This window comes from Capricornis sumatraensis, chromosome 8 (genome assembly GCF_032405125.1).
Source record: "Capricornis sumatraensis isolate serow.1 chromosome 8, serow.2, whole genome shotgun sequence".
Taxonomy (NCBI): Eukaryota; Metazoa; Chordata; class Mammalia; order Artiodactyla; family Bovidae; genus Capricornis; species Capricornis sumatraensis.
The window spans coordinates 40609361-40630855 of NC_091076.1; the positions used below are offsets into that span (position 1 = coordinate 40609361).

The 21495-nt window shown below is 39.3% G+C and overlaps 1 protein-coding gene across 1 annotated transcript in view; it reads right to left on the reverse strand.

Moving 5' to 3' along the window:
* The window catches only part of SYTL2 (synaptotagmin like 2), a 66699-nt gene that overhangs the window by 16317 nt on the left and 28887 nt on the right, over positions 1-21495 (reverse strand). Inside the window, 9 exon segments of the mRNA XM_068978084.1 lie at positions 2252-2346; positions 5990-6037; positions 7264-7317; positions 9329-9430; positions 12666-12814; positions 12816-12862; positions 12864-13695; positions 13697-16556; positions 20076-20858. Of these exon segments, the coding sequence (XP_068834185.1) occupies positions 2252-2346; positions 5990-6037; positions 7264-7317; positions 9329-9430; positions 12666-12814; positions 12816-12862; positions 12864-13695; positions 13697-16556; positions 20076-20858 (4970 nt within the window).

The following is a 21495-nucleotide window of genomic DNA, read 5'->3' on the forward strand; positions in this document are numbered from 1 at the left end:
TGTTGCTACAGGGAGGTATATTGAATTATACATTCTACCCACATTGCATTTTAACAATTTTTTTTTAATGGCAGTAAAGTATTTATTTTAAATATGTCCCTGGAAATATTTACCTGGGTCAAGAAAGAAAAAGTGGTGATAATAAATTTTATTATATTCAGATCTATAGTACATTAGATGGTAGCTTTAAGGATCTGTGATTCAGAATGAGCTCCTTTTGGGGTTAGAGAGTTTATGGAGCAGTTCAGTGGCTCCTGGGGTTAGGGAAACACCTTTACAAAGGAGTGGTTAGTTCATGCCAACATATTCCAGGGCCATGCAATTACATGTCAATATAACAGATGCCAATCCTAATGCAGATTAAGAAAGGAGTTAAAAAATTATGATTTATGTGGATAAGAAAAGAATCTTTCCTCAAGGATGAAAAAATCCACACCTTTTTAATGTTTCTATTATCACACTCCCTCCCCACATGCTTAGAGACCATTTCCCTCTATCACAGCCATAATACATTCTACCTGGTATATCAGATCATTAGTGATTATTGGAAGGACAGGACCTTGTCTTGATGACTTGTAACACTGATTTTCACAAAGTTGGCACTCAACAAATGTGACTGATGGTAAGCCTCAAAGGGACAGTGGATGAAGAAGCAAAGTCTGATTTTATCCCACTTTCTTTAACATTTAGTTCAACCCCAAGTACTTTGAAAGGTAAAACAATACAGCTTAATTTGGCATCTCTGATCCACAGACTCAAACTATTTGGACTATCTTTTGTGTGGAGCAATGAGGCAGCAGATTAAAACTGAAGGAAGGAGAAAAAAATCAGCAACTGGTATCATTTGCCTCTCAAATTATTAGCTGTTTTATTCATATGATCAGCCAAGACCAAAGCACATCTACAGAGGTATAAAACCACAGGAACTCTATCAGGTACCTATGCTGGCTTCTAGCTCATGAGCTTGTTTCAAAGAATGAGTGCTTCTCCAAAGCAACTATAATGTAGGCTGTTAAGCACATGCAGGGGTTGAATATTTTCTGATACAGTTCATGGAAGGCTCAGGTGTAGACAGAAGGGTTCCCAGGAGGTTGGGGAGGAGGGATGTAATTTGCATGTTTTCAGAGCTTTCCTTACAGTCCATCTACTAAGAGAAAGGATGAAGCTTTTATTTCATCATGAAAAATCAGACCAAAACTGCAAACAGCAACAGCAAGCACTAAGGTACTACGTGTCAGCACGGTGCTGTGTGTTTTCCCTGCATTATCTCACTGACTCCTTACAGTCTAATGAGTTAGGTACTAGGAAAGTGCTCGAGGAAGTTAAGGAAATTGTTCATAACCACATAGCAAATCAGCAGCATAACTAGGGGTGCGAGTGTCTAACATCAAATCTCAGACTCCTAATTACCTGATTGCAAAACATGGAATCTTAGTTAAATCAAAGAACCTGAGTTAAAATCCTAGATCTACTTTTTAGTAACTGTTGAATTTGGGGAAAGGCTCTGTGAGGCTCTTTCTTCTCGTATAAAATGGAAAAAACTGTACCTACCACATTTTGTTAGTAAGAGTTAAAGATATCAGAGTGCCTGGTACTTACTATGAATTAAATGAATAACAGATAATAGTCATGTTCTTATTTGAAACAGAAGGTGTAGTAGTTAATAGCATGAAGATCAGATCTGGACTCCACACCTAGGTTCAGCCCCTTTCTAGCTGAGTGAGGTTGTCTGATCTCTCCTAATCTCAGTTTCCTCATCTGTAATAACTGGGGATAGTGATGGTGCCCACCTCCCAGGGTTTTTGGAGGATTAAATGAGATAATGTATATAAAGTGCTTACACCTGGTTGACATCCTTAAAGTTTTCCATGTCATTGATACTTTGTAATTTTAACATATGCTTTCAAGCTAGTCATGCTATCTAGACTAAGCTTTCACAAATGAACCGTACTCTAAACTACAGAGAAGTACATGCCAACATTTTTCTGCCTGGATTTCTTATTTTGAAACAAAAGTCACATTCCCTGTATGCAATCTGGCTTCACCACCAAAGAGTTACTGTATGAGTCAAATGAGATATGCCTTGCCTGGTTCCAGGACCAAAAACACTACGTCTATTGATAGGAGAGGCAAAGGTCACCCCTGCTGCCTCTTAGGTCTCTGCTATGGCTTAATGCAAACACACCAACCTTGGCATAGCAAATCCACTTATTTGGTTCCATTTCTGGGAAGGTACAAAAGACAAACTTGCCTCATCTTGGAGAAATGCTGGAACAGACTTGCTCATCCTTTTGAGTTTGTCAGGGTGGGAAAACTGATTATCAGGCTGTGAAGACACTGTGGAAACTAAACATTTCCATTCAAAATTATCCTCACAATTGTCAGAAAAACATAAGGCATAAGTTGAAAACACACTTTTTTCCATCTATGAACAGAGACGTTTTTGTAAAATGGTTAAAGGCACAGTAGTTCACATGCACAGTAGTTCACAGGACTGTAAGGTAAGCAACATGCAATTTTTGTAAGTTATATAGAGAGAACTAGCAAGGAGTTGAACCAAACAGAATACAGAACTTAAAAACCACTAGGTTTTATTGGACTGGAGAACTGGATTTGAATTATACTGAAATATACTACTAACATGAATTGGTTTTAATTTACATTTTTTCACAGTAGATCTTTGAACCACAAGATCTGTACTTTATTGGTTCATCTCCTTGAGATATATTTTTTAACATGCTGCAGGCTGAAAAACTATTTCATTGAATAGCAAGGATCTTTGTACACAACTCAATCATAAAAGTGTCCTGGCTATTGATGTCTAAAAGGAGGTTGGATTCCTTGGTGACTGTTGGGATTACTGTAAGAGTATTTCTCCCTCAGAATCATAAGAGACTATGGTTTCAAAATTAATTATTTTCTGAAAATAGAAATTATTTAGCTATCTGTCAATCCAGATAACTTTCAACAGCAATATCCAAAGGCCACGTATGAATGACTCAGTTTAAGATACTCTAAGAATTTAATATGAAAATGTAGCACACAGTTTCTTTTTGATACAGTAAGTATATATGTGGAAGTCACAACATGATGATGAATTCTCTTCCTAATATGTTTAGTTAGAAAACTTTTCTTCTTCTTAGTCTAAGAATGGGAGAAGGCACTGGCACCCCACTCCAGTACTCTTGCCTAGGAATCCCATGGACGGAGGAGCCTGGTGGGCTGCAGTCCATGGGGTCGCTAGGAGTTGGACACGACTGAGCGACTTCACTTTCACTTTTCACTTTCGTGCATTGGAGAAGGAAATGGCAACCCACTCTAGAGTTCTTGCCTGGAGAATCCCAGGGATGGCGGAGCCTGGTGGGCTGCCGTCTATGGGGTCGCACAGAGTTGGACATGACTGAAGCGACTTAGCAGCAGCAGCAGCAGCAGTCTAAGAATGACAATGTCTAAGCTTTTCTTATGGTGAATCAGAGCTTCTGTATTGAATGACTTAATATTTTTCAAGGTACTCAGAACAGTGCTTGGCACATATTAGGCTCTATATAAGTCTTTGCTAAACAAGTAAATATCTGATAGGAAATCTTTAAATTATCTTTTCCATGTGACATAAATATACTGACTTGACTTTCTCATTGCAGAGATACAAGGAAAGCAGATAAATAAAAATCAAATTATATATCTACATATAACTCAAAAGGCTCAAGTTTAGCCCTAACTATCAGGTACATTTATCGTTAGTTAAAAGAAATCTAATGAAGGAAAATGGAAAGTTGAACTATTAGATATTTACTTATCACATAACAGCTCTCACCTAGTTTTAGGCTCACAAATGCATCAAAATATATTTATGGTGTCTCACAAGATGATAACCTGCTTTAATTACTTTCCATGGTGTGTATTTGAGTGACTTATACTGAAGTAGTATAAGATCAGGTCCTACAAGGGCAAAGGATAGCCCAATGAGTATGCAAAACTTTATTATAACATTGCTCCATATTATTTTCAAAGTATATATTTACTACTCAAATGTAGTCAGTTTAGTAATATGTTTACTGGGCTTTAGTTATTTGTGTTTTGACCATGCATTTCATTTTTTTTTTTTTATGATAAGAACACACTCTTCACTAAAGAAAAGGAATAACCCCAGCCCAGGCATTAAAAGTCATCTTGGAAAATACCACAAAAAAAGAGAAATAATTTATCTAGAATTTAGCACTGATTAACCTCTTTGCCTTGACAAAAAACTAAGCTAGTTAGGAGGTCACAAATGAAGACACAGATATATAGGTATACATCATCCATGTCTATGCTTTGTTTTCACTTCTCAGACTAAATGTTGAATAAAACATACAAAGATAAACTAAGATGCCCAAACTTAAGTATCCAGTTGCTGGTTCAACAGCAACTGGAAAAGCCTCTTTACCCAACACCCCTGAGAGACAGAAGTCTTGTTGCCTCTGCGGCAGCCAGACAGAGAACACACATCAATGGCTGAAGCCTGGACAGCCTTATTTCCTAGGTAGTTCTTAAGAATTTGTCAGGTCATGTGCCAAGGCTCAGCGCCTTCATCTCTGGCAGGAGAACCTCATGAGCAGAGTTTCAGATTTCAGATGAGAAGTCACTGTTTTCAAGCATCAGCACTTTTCCTCTAATGGTTCCTTCCTTTGGCAACACTTCTCTTTAAGAACCATTAGCATATTCAATGACTGTTGGGAAACTGTTATTAAAAATCCTATGGGCCGGTATGTGTATCTTCATCCCTCCAAGACCTAGGATTTTGAAACCACCTCTGAAAAGGGATGCCAAGAAGACACACAAACATATCTGCATTCTTTGCTAGTCCCCACAAACCCCTTTTAATGCACTATTTGTACTCAAGACGATAGTCACAATTAAGAACAACAGTCTTAAGAGTGAACAGAAAACACTGAATAACCATTATCTTTTCCTGGTGGTGGATACTAATTAGTTGATGCATATGAGCTACCACAACTGTACATACATTTTTCTTTTTTTAAAAGTGAAACATAGTTGATATACAGTATTATATTAGTTTTAGGTGTACTACCTAGTAATTGGACATTTGCATACATTATGAAATGATTACCATAACACTAGTAACTATTTGTCCCCAGACAATGTTATTACAATATTATTGACCATATTCCTTACACTGTATATTACGTTCCCATGATTTATTTTTTATCTTAATCCCCTGCACATTTTCACCCCATCATGACCCCCAACAAACACCCATTTGTTCTCTATATCTTTGAGTCTGCATGTTGTTTTTCGTTTTTTAGGATTCCACATATACGTGAGATCACATTTATGTCTTTCTCTGACTTATTTCACTTAGCATAAAGCCCTCTAGATCCATCCATGTTGTCATGTGCATTCAATACTTAAGATTCAGAAGTTCACTTGCCTGATATATTGACCTATACTATTTTAGTTTTGAACCTCAGAGCTTAAACCCTGGGCATTAAAAAAAATTGCTTCTATAGATAATGTAGAGAGGCATACACAGCCATACTACATACTAATTGTCAAAGTACAGTCCTTTCCTAGGTCCAAATACATTATAAATTGTTTAATGTCTATAATGTTTTGTAGAGGCCATAAGAGATCCAATACTCCAGACCATACTACCAAGTGATATTATTTTAAGTAAAGACTCAAAGAGCAGGGAGACTGGCAAAAGCATAATAGTATTCAGCAATAATGTGTGTATATATAACACATACATATATATATATAATTTTAAAAAATATAACTATCTCTCAGTAGAATCATGAATTAACACAGAGTAGTAAAATACTTTTAATAAATAAAACCCTTGTCAGAATGAAATAGTTTTGTAAGCTGTAAGAATTTAGTACAATAATAAATGCTGCATTATTAATGGGGTTAGTTATTTCAGTACATTTAACACCATGTAAAGTGGCAACATTTAGTCATTTCTGAGAAAGATTCTGCTACTCACTTCCTGGAATGCATTCATTTGTGTCTGGTTCCTGATCTGCTTTTTGATCTACTCAGAAGAGCAACATTGAGAATAAATACCATTTTAACAGAAAGAGACATGAAAGTAAAGCTCAAATGTCAGTTTCACAACCAAGACTGCAGAATACATCTGACAGGTTTTCAGCCTGCTTCCATCCATTCCCCAATGCAATTCTTCCTTAGCCTCTTTGAGGTCTCCTGTTCAACTAAAAATCCAACATCCAGCATAGACATTCAGTGTCTTTCCTCTTACTCATTAAGCCATGGCATGGAAAACAAAAGGAACACTGGGCTAGGAGTGAAGCTGAGGTTACCATCCTTACCCTCTCACTGACTGACTAGCTACGAAAGCTCAGACAGATCACCTCCTTTCTCTGAGCTTTTTTTATCTGTAAAATGAAGATAAAAATCGCTGCCCCACCTACTTCAATGAAATTGTTATCAACATAAAAGACAAAACCATTACACAAAAGTAAGGAATGACCTTTGAGGATCTCTGCTGCTTCATTTTATATGAGAAAGCTCAGCTGACATACATTTTTTTTATTATAGTGAAAGCAACTCAGAAAACAAAATTCTAGCACACAAGTATAAATTACATATTTGTATAAATGCTGAACCATAAAAAATCAGACTCATTTCCATCCTTGCCCCCATGATTACCCTATTCAGTTTATAACTGAACCAAATATAATGCCTGATCCATAGACAAGCTGCAAGACCTTCTGGCTCCTTAATATTCAGAATCAGTCAATTTCACCCTTGGTCTATACTTGGTTATTGACGTAAGCAGAGGCAAGATACCCAGTCTTGTTCTGGGACCCTTTCCTTTGATCTTAAATCTTTACCAGTTAAATCTAGAGAGATCTATATGCTGACTTGAAAATCAAATACAGGAATAACTTAACCTAGGAACCCATGCCACTCTCCCTGCCTTCACAAGGAGTTCTGCAAGTCAGAGTAGCAAAATTCTGCTCATGCTCATAGAAATACGATTTCCTATTTTTAGAAACCCTTGCTTCCCAAGGGTCTCTGATGAGATCTTCACACCAGTATCACCAGCAGAAACCTTAAGAATACGAACAGTATTAAATGCACCAAGTCAGAACCATTTTATAACAACTTAGGCACCATTCATCACATAGTGACAACTGACGTTCTTCTATTTATCCTAATAGCTGTGTCCCGGTGACCGCCCAAACCACCCCAGAACCTAACACACAGACAGACATGCAAATACATAAAGATATTTACCATCTTCAGCACTACGTACTAATTCTTCTGGCAGATTATCTACTTTGGCTTGATCTGTGCAGGAGAAATTAACAAATGGTTAACACGACTGACCCTTGGCGAGCAAGAACAATGAGACTGTCCCTGGAAGCCCCTGGAGTTGGAAGCAATTAGTCAAGATGCCGTGTGAGGGGTGCAACCAAGATGTCTTCCCCAAAATACTTTCTCTTTAGATTAGCTACTCGAGCCAGTGCCATAGCGGGAGCTCCCATTTCAGCCCCGATGCAGCTTACATCAGCACACTGCTGCACACGGACTCCCAAGGGTTAGAGGGTTAGCTCAGAGCAAGCAATTGGCCAGCAGCAGGAGAAAGCACGGGGCTGCAACAGCCTCTTTATTCTTCCGGAAAGGGTAAGATGCTAGCCATGACTAACACCTTCCCAAACCCACGGTCATTAACAAATATTTCTGGGCGTGCATCATCATTTGTGCATGCCTCTGGGAGACTTGCTTGGGAAGTCAACTGAAGAGATGTAAGTGGGGACCAGCTGCTAAGTGGAATCTTGGCAGGCTAGTGTGAGAGTGGGTATCGGTATTTGGAAGGGAGCGTGCAGGAATACCCGTCAGCTGATGGTGGTTTTTTTTTTTTTTTAACCCTACACATTCCTGAGTACTTTAAAGCTGCACCATGGCAATAGCCCCACGTTTCTCAGGCTCGAGTTTTGCCAAATTGGACAATTGTTGCTGAAGTTTTTTTTCCCCCTTCGGGTCCATCACTAACATCAGAAGGGACAATTAGGGCTGAACAACAAAGGACTGGACTAGCCTTCTCTGGAAGCATTCAGGCGGATGTGGGGGGTTGGCCACCTGTTGAGGCTTTAGAGGGAATTCCTGCACTGGAGAGGGAGTTTGGAATGGGTGACCTTCAAGGTCCCTTCTAACCCTGAGATTCCAAGATCTTTGGTGGGGTGAGGGCTGCATTCCAAATTGGGAATACTGCCTTCACAGCCCTGAAAATCTCTGAATTTTATGCCACTATGTTTAGTGGCATAGCTTGTTCTTTTTTCTTTTCCTTTTTAAAATCGGAAACTTTTCAGTGTCAACTGCAGATGCATAGAAATATTTCAAACATGAAAGTGATCAAATTTTAATTATATGAGTTTGGCAGTGGTTAACTTGCACTTGATAAATTTCCTCATGACCATGTGTAATCCCAGGGGTACAGCTTAGCTTAGAAAGAATAAGAACAAAACCCCTAGAAGTCACAGTCTCTAAATCTGTTTGTCTGGCTCACAAGTCCCTATATATGTTAGGCTTTATGTTATTACTCTAGAAATCCTTCACCAATTAAAGCAGTGGGGAAGAGTGTGCCTGGACTGCTGTATGTCAGTCAGTCTTTGAGCTTATAGTTCCACTATCCAAAAGAAATGGGTGGAAATAAGGGATAAAAGAGAAAGCAAAGTCCCTGAAGCCAGGGATGAATTCATCTCCATATCATGCAAAAATTTATCAGACAAGAAGCAGTTATATGTAATACAATCACCTCATAAATGCTCTTGATAACAGCCTATTGATTTTGAGTCCTAGCTCGGCTGCATGGTATGAAGCAAATTACTTCACCTCTCTGAACTCTACTTACCTCATCTGTAAAATGGGGATAACAATTTGTGCCCCCCCACCCCCACATGTGGTTGCCTATGCCAGTTACATGAGATCATGCACATAAAACGCTTAGCCACATCTTGGCACACAGTCCTAAATCAGTGTCAGCTATTACCACTAGAGCCACAAGGTACCAGTCTTTTAAAACTCAGTGTTTGAAAAGTGTTTGAATAAATATTCAAACTGGGGTTCTTCAAGAAAACCTAGTATACTTGTAACCAAACCTCATGTGTTATTTTAAAAGCGAAGTTCCAACCACTTTTGGCTGAGCCTGTTTAGCTCGGTTGGGAAAAGCTGTTCTCATCTGTTAACCCCTCCTTTAGGGGTTCAGGGTACAACAGCATGCAGCAAGGCCACAGAAGAGCACATAAGCGTTTTTAAGCTTAGATCGGGGCATGGACAGTGGGGCACACTTTATTCTCACTTGATGAATCTGATGAAATATCTTCCAGACTTTTGGAAGGCATTTTCCTAGCAGCACTCCTTTCCAAAATTTTCAAAACAGGACTGGGTTCTTCTTCTGAACCTGTTACAAGACAAAACCGATGAATACTGCACAATACAAACGAAAAAAGAAAATAATCAAACTCTTAATAGATCAACGGACACTGAAATGGTAGGTTGAAAGGAGGTATTATGCCATAAGCCTCCATACTTTTATCCATTCTATGAGGCAGTCCATAGAAGAAAATAAAATTTCTTCACTAAAGAATATTAGTGCATGCATGCATGCTCAGTTGTATCCAACTCTTTGCTGCCCCATGGACTGTAGCCCATCAGGCTCCTCTGTCCATAGGATTTTCCAGGCAAGAATACTGGAGTGGGTTGCCATTTCCTCCTTCAGAGATTTTCCTCACCCAAGGATCAAACCCTCATCTCCTGTGTCTCCTGGATTGGCAGGCGGATTCTTTACCACTGAGCCACCAGGAAAGTCATTTAAAGAAATGACTTGTAAGCGTAAGAAATATTTGTAAGCACAAATAATATAGAGACAAGATTAACATAATGACCACAGTAACAGCAATGTGCTCTCTAAGTCTTCTACACCTCTATTTTAGGCACATGATTTGCTCTGTTCTAAAATTTGCATCTTTCCCCTTTACTTCTAGCTTTTGAAGACAGCCACAAAATGGTTTTAGGAGCATTAAAATAATTAGCTGAAAACCATAGAAGGCAGGATTCAGATGTTCTAACATCTGTATATAATTGGGTACACAGATGGGTGAATTCTACAGATAAACGAATATAGACTCTTTGGGTTTCATGAGCTAGTAAGATTTCCATCAAAATGTTGGGTAATGACCTGAGGTGGTCAACTTTTTATTTTAAAATAGAAAGCATTTTAAAGTGAGGGAGGTTGGTCTCTATTAACTACCAATGGCTTCATTTTATAAAAAATGAACGGTACTTTAGGAACACAAGGAAAAAAGGAAAAGGGCATAACTGGAGAATAAGAACTGTTCTTTAAATGCATCTAATGTTATAACATTTTTCTCTAGACTGTCTTTAATTTTACCATTTTGACAGTGAAAACTCCAACATGGATAAGCCTTGGTCTGAGTACTGTCACTAGCGCCTACAACTGTGGCAGGCAAGAGGCACTTCAACATTGTTTGCTAAATCCATGAATGATTCAATTAATGGGTCAATCCACTTGGGAACAACTCTAGACAACACTTTCCTGAAGTGCACCCCAGTTCTGCCCAATGTTAATAAGCATTCTCCAGTAAATGGATTCTAAGATGAATTAGATTTGGGATGCTCTGTATTCAAATTTTTAAGTTTTCTTACTACGGACCTTCTCAGTGATTTTAATATGCTTAAAAAAAAAAGAATCATGTGCATACGAATCATATATAATTCACAATAAAACATGAATCATGTGCATAATCTCTCAGCAGTCCCTCCTCTCTTTATTAAAGGAATATCATGAGGTACTGGCTGGTTAAGAGCTCAGCCACAAGTCAAACATATTCGGCTGCTCATCAAAATCGGGGTGGCCTTGTTGCCAGGTTCTTCCATACTCTCATTCCACCCAACTCATTCACTTAAAAAATAATTATTTAGGTTAGAAGTTAGAAACCTATGCCTTCCAGGTGGCTCAGTGGTAAGGAATCTGTCTGCCAATACCAGAGACGCAAGATACACGGGTTCAATCCCTAGGTTGGGAAAGATTCCCTGGAGGAGGAAATGGCAGCCCACTCCAGTATTCTTGCCTGGAAAATATCACGGACGGAGGAGCCTGGTAGGCTATAGTCCATGGGGTCGCAAAAGAGTCAGACATGACTGAACACACACACACTCCGTGCACCATTTTATACCTCCTACTTGGCTTTAAAATCTCTGGGCTCTGTCTGGGTAATCATTTATATTGATTATTTATTTTTTAGATAGGTTTGTTGCTGTTCAATCAGTTGTGCTGGTATACTTAAACACAGCTATACACATTCAGGAACAGTCTTCAAACTTAAGTGGAAATTTACAAGGCTTCACCTCATATAGGCCCATTTACCCTAGTAATTCATGGGGTACCTTAGTTAAGTCTACTTTGATAAGTTCAAGATACTGACTTATACTCTTGCAGAGACTGGTATTTCACTTTCCTTTTCCCACTAGTTACAAATATTAAAGAGGCTTCAGCTTCATTAACTAGGATTATAGATGGATTCTCTGGTCAGTTTTCAATAAGAGGCCCTATGGCTATTTGCAAAGAAACCCAAACCTCACAAATGAGCCACTCAGTGAAGCTCATTTGTTCTTACTGAGACTGAAGGGAGCTAGGAAATGACACATTCTATTAATTTTCTACTGAGGAAGGTGATCAACACTAGTTGTTGTGCAACTTTGATTAAAATGTTCCAACCAGGGAGCATCCTTTATTATTTCATCACTCTAACCGGGTGACTTCTAATCCCTATTTGTTCCTGGCTTTCTCTCCTAAAATAGTCACGTTGCTCCAAAGAGCTAACTGAGACAAGCCCTTTCTTTGGGAGCCTGGCTGAAACCAGTATCCCAAGTCCACTTAGAGGAATATGGTAATTGATGAAGATCTTCTCCACTCAGCTAAAGCTTGAGCCAAAGAAATGCACAGGCCAGGCCAGGCCCTTAGGTGGGGTCAGGTGAAGTCATCACACTGAGTCACGGCCTAGAAGGGAGGATTCTGCAGGTAACTGGAAACAGGAGGGAGAGAGCAGCAAAAAAAGAGAAAACGAAGAAACAAACCCCACAACAGTTCTCAGTATCTGAGGGCAAGTTCCAGCCCTGCACCTTGTTCCCGGTACTCAGCCACCACTGTGGAAACATGTTGCTCCTAAGAGGGCAATCTATGCCCACCTGCAGCACTTTCTTGCCGCAAATCTTACTGGAGCCTGCTGCGTGGACTGCCAATTAGGAAATTCTAATTCTTTCCAAGAGGAAAGCTCGCTTGGATGTCTCAGAGGTACTCTCTAAACCCCAAAAGTTCTTTAAAAGACATCTTTGGAATCTGAAAATTCTATCGTTGATCAGTGAGAATAAAATCAGATTGTGAAACACTGCCTGATGGGTAACGCTATCTCTATGTAACTCATTTGATTAAAGAATATAACAGGAAATGTAGCTTTTTATTAAGAAAATCTAGGGAGAACTGAAGTACAAAGATGAATTTAGCACCATTTGGGATTATCAAATTAATCCCAGTTTTAAAAACTATATCATTCTTTATGTCAGCATTACATAAATCAACTCATTAACCAATCAGTGAAAAACCTCAAAATGCTCACTGGAGGTGTTTCTCCAGCTTTTTGCATTAGAACCAATGTTTCCCTCTGAAAAATCACAGTCAGAAAAACCTTTTTCTTCCTTTTTCTCTAGTCTCTTAAACGATGATCCCAGAATCAACTCAACTTGACTTGTTTTTGCAGAGTTTTGTCAGGAGAGGAACGGGTTGCCTATTTCTGGGCACATTAATTGCTTCATTCAGGAGCCTCTTTGAAACCAGGCTCCTGAAAAGCTCTTTCTCGAACCACTGCAACCTCACTTTCACTATCCCTCTCCTCTGGGGGGTTTATAGTGTCTGTGGTCCCTACTTCATGGTCCACGGAAAGTTGTGAGGCTCCAGGGATCTCAACCCCACTTTCAGAACCACAGAGATCTGAAAAGCCAGTCATAGCGTTGTGTCTTCCTAACACTCTATCACGTTGGTTGACTTGAGATTTGAATACATTACTCTTATGTTTGATTTCCAAGGCCCCTGAGACTGACCAGTGAAAAGGGGGCACTCTCCCCCAACACCTGGCCTGCTTTGCCTCTAATGGCTCCTCCTCAGGATATTCTTCCTTCACTGACACTTGGGGCTGATAAGAAGGACTGTTAGATGTTTCTTTAAGGAGTCTCTCCAAACCAATATCAAAAGCACTCTCAGTAGTTGATGGAGCCTCAGACTTTTCTACTGTTTCTTTTATTTTCTCAGGATGGAATTAAGAAGCAGCTTGCCTGGGCACCTCAGTAATACCTACTAACTCTGACGACTAAAGACCCCTTGTATCACTGTCATATTTTGTGCAAGGGGTTTCAGCTGTTTCCTTTAGTAGTTTTTCTAAGGCAACACTGAATTCAAGGGGCTCTGATTTAGGCTGAATAGTCATTTCCCTCACAATTTCTGTCACTTTCTCAGGTAACTCTTTGCCATACTGAGCAAGAGTAGAAGCAAATGAGCTAAGGGTTTGGTCTGATGGAGACGTCTGGGCAGCTAAATAAGATCCCATTTTATGAGTTTCATCAGAAACTACATTGGAGGAATAAAAATCCTTTGTCTGAAGCTGTGCTGTCCACCATTGTCTGTGGGATAACTCCCAGAGAATTGGAGGCACTACTTTCTACCTGTACACCTTCAGGAAATTCTATTTTTACTTCTCCAGAAACTACTTCCAGCCCAGCTGGATCACTCAACCAAGCTTTTCTAAGCGGCTTTTGTAATATAGCTTTTACGTCATTCAGTGCAGGTCTGGGTGGAAGAATAACTTTCCCTATAGTCTCTGAAACTTCCCTTTGAGAAAGCAGTGTCTTATCCTGAGAAGAATGGGCGTCCCTGGGAGAAGGCATATCTTGGGGAGAGTGGACCACATCCCCAGAAGAACCCTTTCTGTGGCAACAGGAAGGTTAATCCAGGGGATGAGAGCCTTCTGCAACTGTCTGCCACAAGTTCTCTGGGTTCAGCTGGCACTCACCACTTTGAGCTTCCTGAGAGAGAGCGCTATTCCCCCAAGTTTCTGTTCCCTCTGGAAAAGAAGCCATTTTCTCTCTCTCATCAGCTGATGTGTTCTGACTCTGCTCTATCCTGTTTTTATCACCGCTACTCTCTTCAGACTCTGAGCTGATCCCAGTGGTGGTGGGTTCACATTTGGTTTGCAAGGGAGAGGGTGGGCTTCCAGTTGCTTCCTTCAGGGGTTTGTCCAGACTAGCAGTCAAAGTGTTCAAATAGGCCTTTGGAGGAGCTACTGTTTTGTCTATATGCTCATTACTGATCTCTTTAGGCCTTTTGGCTTCTTCCTCAGGATCAACAAAATCTGTCTCCTGAGGCCATGTCCTATTTTCAGAAACATCTGGTTCAAACACTTGTTTCGCATGAACTTTTCCACCAGAAGGCTGGAGGACTGGTGATGAGGCTTCGGAAAGCAGCTTCTGTAAGCTGTCATTAAGTGTGTCTTTGTAGTCTTTAGATGAAACACTTGTTTTCACTGTGGATTCTTGAATCTCTTTGAGCTCTTGGTCAGAGTCATCGTTTTCTTCCTTGAACGCCGGGGTAACGAAGCATTCAGTATTTTTCCCCATGTTTTCCTTTGATGACTCATATCTTGGCAGCTGATGAGTGGACTTTCTGGGTGGTCTCCATGGAAATGTGTCATCTGGCAACACCTGGAGTGTGCCCTTTGAATTTAATTCCTCCGTTTCCTCTCTTGCAGGGATTTCTTTTTGGCTTAGAAGCATCTCTCTCTCATGGGTACAGTTTCCTGACGATGTCACGTCACTGAATTCTTTGTGTTTCTGGCTATTAAAAAGCACAGAATTTTTTTGGCTTGTTGTGGTAGTATTCTTCTCGATATTATCTTGACGGTCTGGATTGGCGCCTAAGTCCCAAAACCTTCTCAAATTCTCAAATTGAGAGTGATTATAGACTTGTTCTGTAGTGGGTTCATTCATTCTTTCTTGTAAGGACATAACTTTAAAGTTGGGATTCCATTCACCAATTAGAGATCTGTCTTTCTCCAAAGAGGTATGCATTTCAATCCCGACATTTGAAGGATGATGCAATGGTGGGAAAGTAATGTCCTTTTCAGAATGCAAACTGTCTGTCACTGGTAATCTTTTTACAGGCTCAGTTGTCTTATTCTGAAAGAGAGACACTGTGCATGACTGGTCAGCTGAAGGATCATTTTTGGATGGACCTGATATTTGGGGCCTAGTCTCTTTAGGTTTCTTTGAGGAATAAAAACTGGAGACATGGGCTGCTTGGCCATCGTTATCTAGGATTACTTGTTTGGCAGTGACTTGAGTATTACATTTACCACGGCCCATAGGTAAACTGTCCACGGACGTCACAGGCTGACATGCTTTAGCAGAAGGTCGTTCCTGACTGAATGGAGATGGGGGTTCTTTATGAACGGCAGCTTTTGTACTTTCCCAAAAGGATATTCTGTCACTCACTCTCTTGTATTTCTCTCTTTGTACTCGGTTCTGGGGAACCTCACCAGCTTCTGGTAACTGGACCTCAGGCTTCTTCCAAGGAGATACACTGTTTGCAGCCCCAAGTGGTGACTCAATATTCTCTGGTTCTAAAGAAGATTTTAGGATGGAAGTATCTCTTCCTTTGCTCTCGCTCTCTGCCTTTACGTGGGCTTTCAAACTCGGCTCTTGGATAATTGTGGAAGAGTCAAAATTTACTTCTGACTTTCTTGTATTTTTTTCATAAACACGAAGCTTGGGTTCTTCTTCACCTAAGCTGCCAGCATCCTTAATATTGCATAGAACTTGGTCTTCTGCATGAGATCCTGTGTGAATACTATAGGAACAGTTATTGGCTGGAAGAAGTACCCCAACTGCTTTCCCTGTGTTTTTTGAACTTTGGCTATAGTCTTTAGTTTTACTTTCTTGATTTGGACTGTAGATTTCAAATGGTTGCAACATGCCCGGACTTTCCTTGCCTTGTGGGGACAAATTAATAGATCTGGATTTGATGTGCACATTGTTATCTTGGCAGTTTCCAGAAGGCAGCATATGTTCCTCTACCTGGAATGCTGAATCAGGTCCCACAGGTGTCAATTCAACTTTGGTGGGTAGTAGAGCAATCAAACCATTTCCTTCTTGACTGGTGGCATCTGTCACCAAGGCAACAGCAATCTGTGGCTTGGAGTCTGGTTTTTCTTTGGGCTGTATTTCTTGGGGATATTGCAGAGATGCCACACTGTCATCTGAATGAGAGCTTCGGTTAAACCAGTCTAGGACTTTAGATATGGAATCGTCAGTTGTCTTCCTTATCTCAGTGGCATATGGACCAGAATGTGAGGATGTCTTAGCTCTTAGGGCCTGGAGTAGAGGGGGCTTACCTTGCTGATGGTCTCTAGAACTGCAGTCTGGCACCTGAGATGACTTGGGCTCAGTGCAAGACAGTTCATCTGCAACACAGAAATGCTCTTCTAAATAAGAAAAGAGAACACTTAAAGAATTGTTATTCAATCACATTATCTTCTAAAAAGATTTTGAATTTACATTTGCTCCACCATTAGTTGTTTACAGTTATAATATAAACCATCCTAATTAGGATATTCTACCAAAGATGCCCTATAATAGTAAAGGAAGGTAAATACAGACCCCTGAAATGATGAGGGGAATTTCTTACAAGTGTGTTTTATTCTAAAAATTCAAGTAGATTTTATATTCTGATCCATGCTACATTGTACATACAAATTTTTCTCAAAGCTTTGCATAAAACAGACACTCCAGGAAGATACCTCTTGTTGATTATCTACTGGCCCACTCATAAACCCTAGAGAGGGCTTATACTCAAGTTTGAGAAACACAGGACTTCCCTGGCATTCCAGAGGTTAAGACTCCAAGTTTCTAATGCAAGGTATGTGGGTTTGATCCTTGGTCAGAGAACTAAGACCCCACATGCTATGCAATGTGGCCAAAACCAAAACCGAATAGAACAAAAATAATTTTGAGTAACAAAGACTTACGCGATTTCAGGAGTTAGGAAAGCAATGTTCAAGGAAGATTAAACAAGGAGTTCCTTCCAAACCATCAGAAGGGCACAGTGAAGATATTTGCATCCTGGGGCCTTAATCCTGATACACTGAGCTAGAATCTCTGAAGATGGGGCCCAGGAATCTTTCCTACTGGCTATCTCAGTGGTCGTTTTGTACACTGCAGTTTCAGACCATGGTCTCAAGGGCTCTTCCGCGGTCCCCTACTTCCCTTCTATAATCTGCAACTTTGGAGGAAGTTTCTGTGAGACAAAGTAAAGTGAGGACTGACAGAGAATGTGAATTCTACCTGCTGCCTGATGTTTGTTAGCCAGTGGCTAGGAGGCTAGAGAAGGGGGTTGAAGTTCTTTTTAAGCTATCAAGAAAGCAGGCCAAGACCTTTCTGAGCCTTAGGCACAGCCATGTGAGGGAACTCAGGCATTCTTTCCCTTTAGTTAACAGGTGGGTGTTTCAGCATTACTCACTCTTCCTTATAAATGCTACATATATGTTCTTGAAAATTATGTGAGCTGAATTTTTATGAAGTTGGCTACATTTCAAGTGCCCCAGAGGAGATGTCAATTAATAAAATTTTCTCTTTAATTTTAATAATCAACTCTGGCTAAATATAAAACAACAAAGGCTTGTACAATAACTGGCACACAGTGGATACAGTTTCCTTTCATAACTACTACACATGACACTATTAAAAATATGTCAGTGATGGTGAAGTTCCTTTGAGAGATCTTTAACAGTTCCCTGTTAGGCTGTTTAATGGAAGACTAATGAGGAAAAAAATTCTTGTAATACACTGTTAGTGAAAAAAGAAGTCTGGACAGTGTAAACATAATTCAAATGATATCCATGCCTGAAAATTATTGAAAGGCCCTACAATGAAACATTAGCAATAGTTGATATCACAGGTGATCATTGTTTTATTTTGTGCATATTTCCTTTCAAATGTTTTTACACACTTTTCAATAAAAGCGTATTATTTTAAAACAAGAACAGTTATTTAAAAAACTTGATGCCAGGTAATGTTCTTGTTTCCTTTGAGGAATTCTTTTGTTTTCTCCCGGTATAATAATGAGTGCGTATTTGAAAAGCAGAAATAGAGACACAGATGTATAGACCAAATGTATGGTCACCAATGGGAAAGGAGGGGTGGGATGAAGTGGGAGCTTGGGACTGATGTATACGCACTACTACGTGTAAAGCAGGTAACTAATGAGAACGGACTGCACAGCACAGGGAACTCTACTCAATGCCCTGTGGTGACCTAAATAGGAAGGAGGGGATATATGCATACATATAGCTGATTTGCTACGCTGTACTGTAGAAACACAACATTGTAGTAACTATACTCCAATAAAAAAAATTTTTTTAATGAGTGTGATAGTGATTGTCCTAAAGCTCAGAGCTAAAGTTAAACTCGCATAATTCACACATTTTAAGAGTTTACCATTTTTCGGTTCTGATTTTCTTTCTATGCTCCATTATTTACTTGTATATATTTTTGTGGTAAGCAGGGAGAAAACAGGGCATTAGTGAATAAGCAGAACTTTGTTTATAAGCTTCAAGACCAGAAGGCCTGTCTGTCAATCAAAATGGGTTTACTGATGATGCCTTCTTCCCAGATTTCATGGTGAGTTAGATTTAAAAATCAGAAAGCATAAATAAATAGCTAACAGAAAACTGTAAAGGTAGTCTACTAGAAAGCAGGCACACTTTGAAAAACAGGAATGGCTTACCATTTTTTTTCTATGGATTATACCAAAAGAAAATATTACCAAAGAACTTTTTCATCTTTTAGATAAACATTTAAGTAAGTATCATCTAATTATTTGTTAGTGTTTACTCAAAATTTAGAAGTTTCCTTAAAATGAGTTCCTTTATATCTTCGAAGAAGTACCTGCTAATTTTAAAACTAAAAAAAATATTCTGCCTTTTTCAAATTATTTAAAATATCCAAGGAGAGGGGTAATAGAGACACTTTGTCTTTAAGAAGCCGGATTAATCTGAATAAGTGTGAAAGAGTAGGACTGAGCAAAAGTGACTCAGGGTCAACGCAACAGTGACTAATAGGGGATGAGAAGAAAAATGATTTAGAAACTTGTCTGCTGCTACTAATATTTTTCTGACTACAGAAATTATCATAGGGTTGGAGGAAGACTTAATGAAGATGAGAGAGAGTACATAAAATTGTTTTCCCTACTGCTTCTGTTTTAAAACACAAGAACTATGAAGTAATCATATGGGTATCAGAAAGCAGTTTGAGGCATCCTTTGAGAGCTCTAAGATCTTCAAGAGAGGGCTAAATCAATGAGCTAGCAAGAAAAATCAGTATTCTCACTGCCTCTCAACTCACAGCAACTGAAGGAGAAAGTTTCCTTCAGAATACTTAAAGTCTAGGAGCAAATGGATGAAGGCCCTAGGCAAGACATGGTGTTAATACGAAGCTTTTTCCTAGTAAGAATTTAAAGTCTAGTTTCCCATCCTTTGAGGCTAAGAAAGTGAAGGTTCTCCTGAAATTAAAGAGAAACCAAAGTTTTGTTAAATGGGAATCAATCAATTTGCATTAGGTGAATAAGAATATATTTACTCTATGTAAAGGTATTAGCATATGTTTAATTTTCACTCTGTATACAAACCTTGATTTAACTAAAAAAAATACTATAATTTGACTAAATAATTGACACACTTACAATTGTTTAGGGTGAAGTGTAAATACGTGCCAGATAGTGTGCTATTCTGGATCTTGTAGTTATTGGCGATTGAGGACAACCTGCAAACCTTTTAAGAGGCATAAACATTCCCTAGTGGCTTCTGCCTGAATTTAGCTGGAATACCTAGAAGGCAAAATGGGCTTCTACCAGGCTGCCTGGCTGTCCTGGCCATCCCAACCCCACTGGGTCAGTTTTCAGAGCCTGGTAGTGATGAATCTCTTACCAGCAGGGTTTTTGGATAATTCTGATGAGCTAGTTTTGTGTTCATTGATGGTATGTGAATTCTCAGTGGACTGTGCTCTTGTAGTTAAAACTTCTTTGGAAGAACGGTGCTCATTAATTGGAAAGGAACCAGAAGTCGTTGGCTGACTTGTTTCATTTTTTGATGGACTTGGGCTTGAGGCTGATGACTGAAAAGGAAAACCATTTGTGTACTGGGAAGGCTGAGGGTCATTCCAAACCTCATCTGGGAGCCCTGCATGTTCTGTTCCATTCTTCAACCTATCGGACTCTAAAACGCTAAATTCTCCCACTTCTCGGCCGTGGACCAGCCCTGGACTCTGTGGCAGTTCATCCTTCACGGCAGAGAATCTCACATGCTTTAATGGCTCCAGCGAGTCTGAGGGGGAGTCGTCTTCTAAAGAATGCTCCTTCTCAGAAATTCTCTCATGGATGGTTAGGCCCGGGGACACAATTTTGCTTTTGGGTTCAAAGTTGTGATGAAAACGCACAGTTTCTGAGTCTGTGCTACTGGAACTGGAATTGCGTTTCAGGATCCCTCTGGGGGCCCCTCTTGTGTTCAGGGAGTCTGTCCTTTGTCTAGGAAAAGGCTGGTTATCATCTTGCTTTAAGTTCTGGGACCTGTAGATCATTTTCCTGGCTTTGGGGACTGGAGCCTTGACTGGGGACCCATTCTCAAGACCTGGAACAGTCTGCTTTGGTTTTTCTAACTTTTGGCTTGAATTATCCAGGATAGATGACTCTTCTTTGGACTCTGACAACTCCCCTGAAAAGGAAAACATATCAGATGATATACCAAATGGAGAGTAACGCATTAATTTAAAACACCTATCTTAAACTTAATCTACATTTAGCAAAAAATGCTAAAATATTAAAAGACAATAAAGCATGAAGGTTAACTACAGACCTAATTAAAAACTCTAAAAAAACTCATGAATGAACTTCACTGAATTTAAGATGCCTATGCTTTATATTCACACTTTGTGGTATTTTATACTCAATAGAAAAAAAAAATTAAGAAATTTCAAAAACTCCTTGAGGAGAGTAAAGAAAAAGTACAAAAGTTACTTGAAAAAATTCATATATGGAAACCAGAAAAATGAGCTCAGCTTTCTAAAAAGAAAATTTCAACACCTAAAATAAAAATTAATTTTGACAAAAAGGTAAAAAAAATAATAACATGTTTCAGTGACTTCTTTTCTATGAAATATTTTATGCTATATAAAGTGTATCCAATGGAGAGGATAAAATACACTAATATTAAAACAGTGTAATTGAAACTCCAGTCTATGGGGGTCACAGAGTTGGACACAGTTTAGCAATTGAACAATAAACAAATTAATTTTCTACTCCTTGTCCAGTCTTTAATGCCTGTGGAATCTTCTTACAGTTGATTTTGAAGA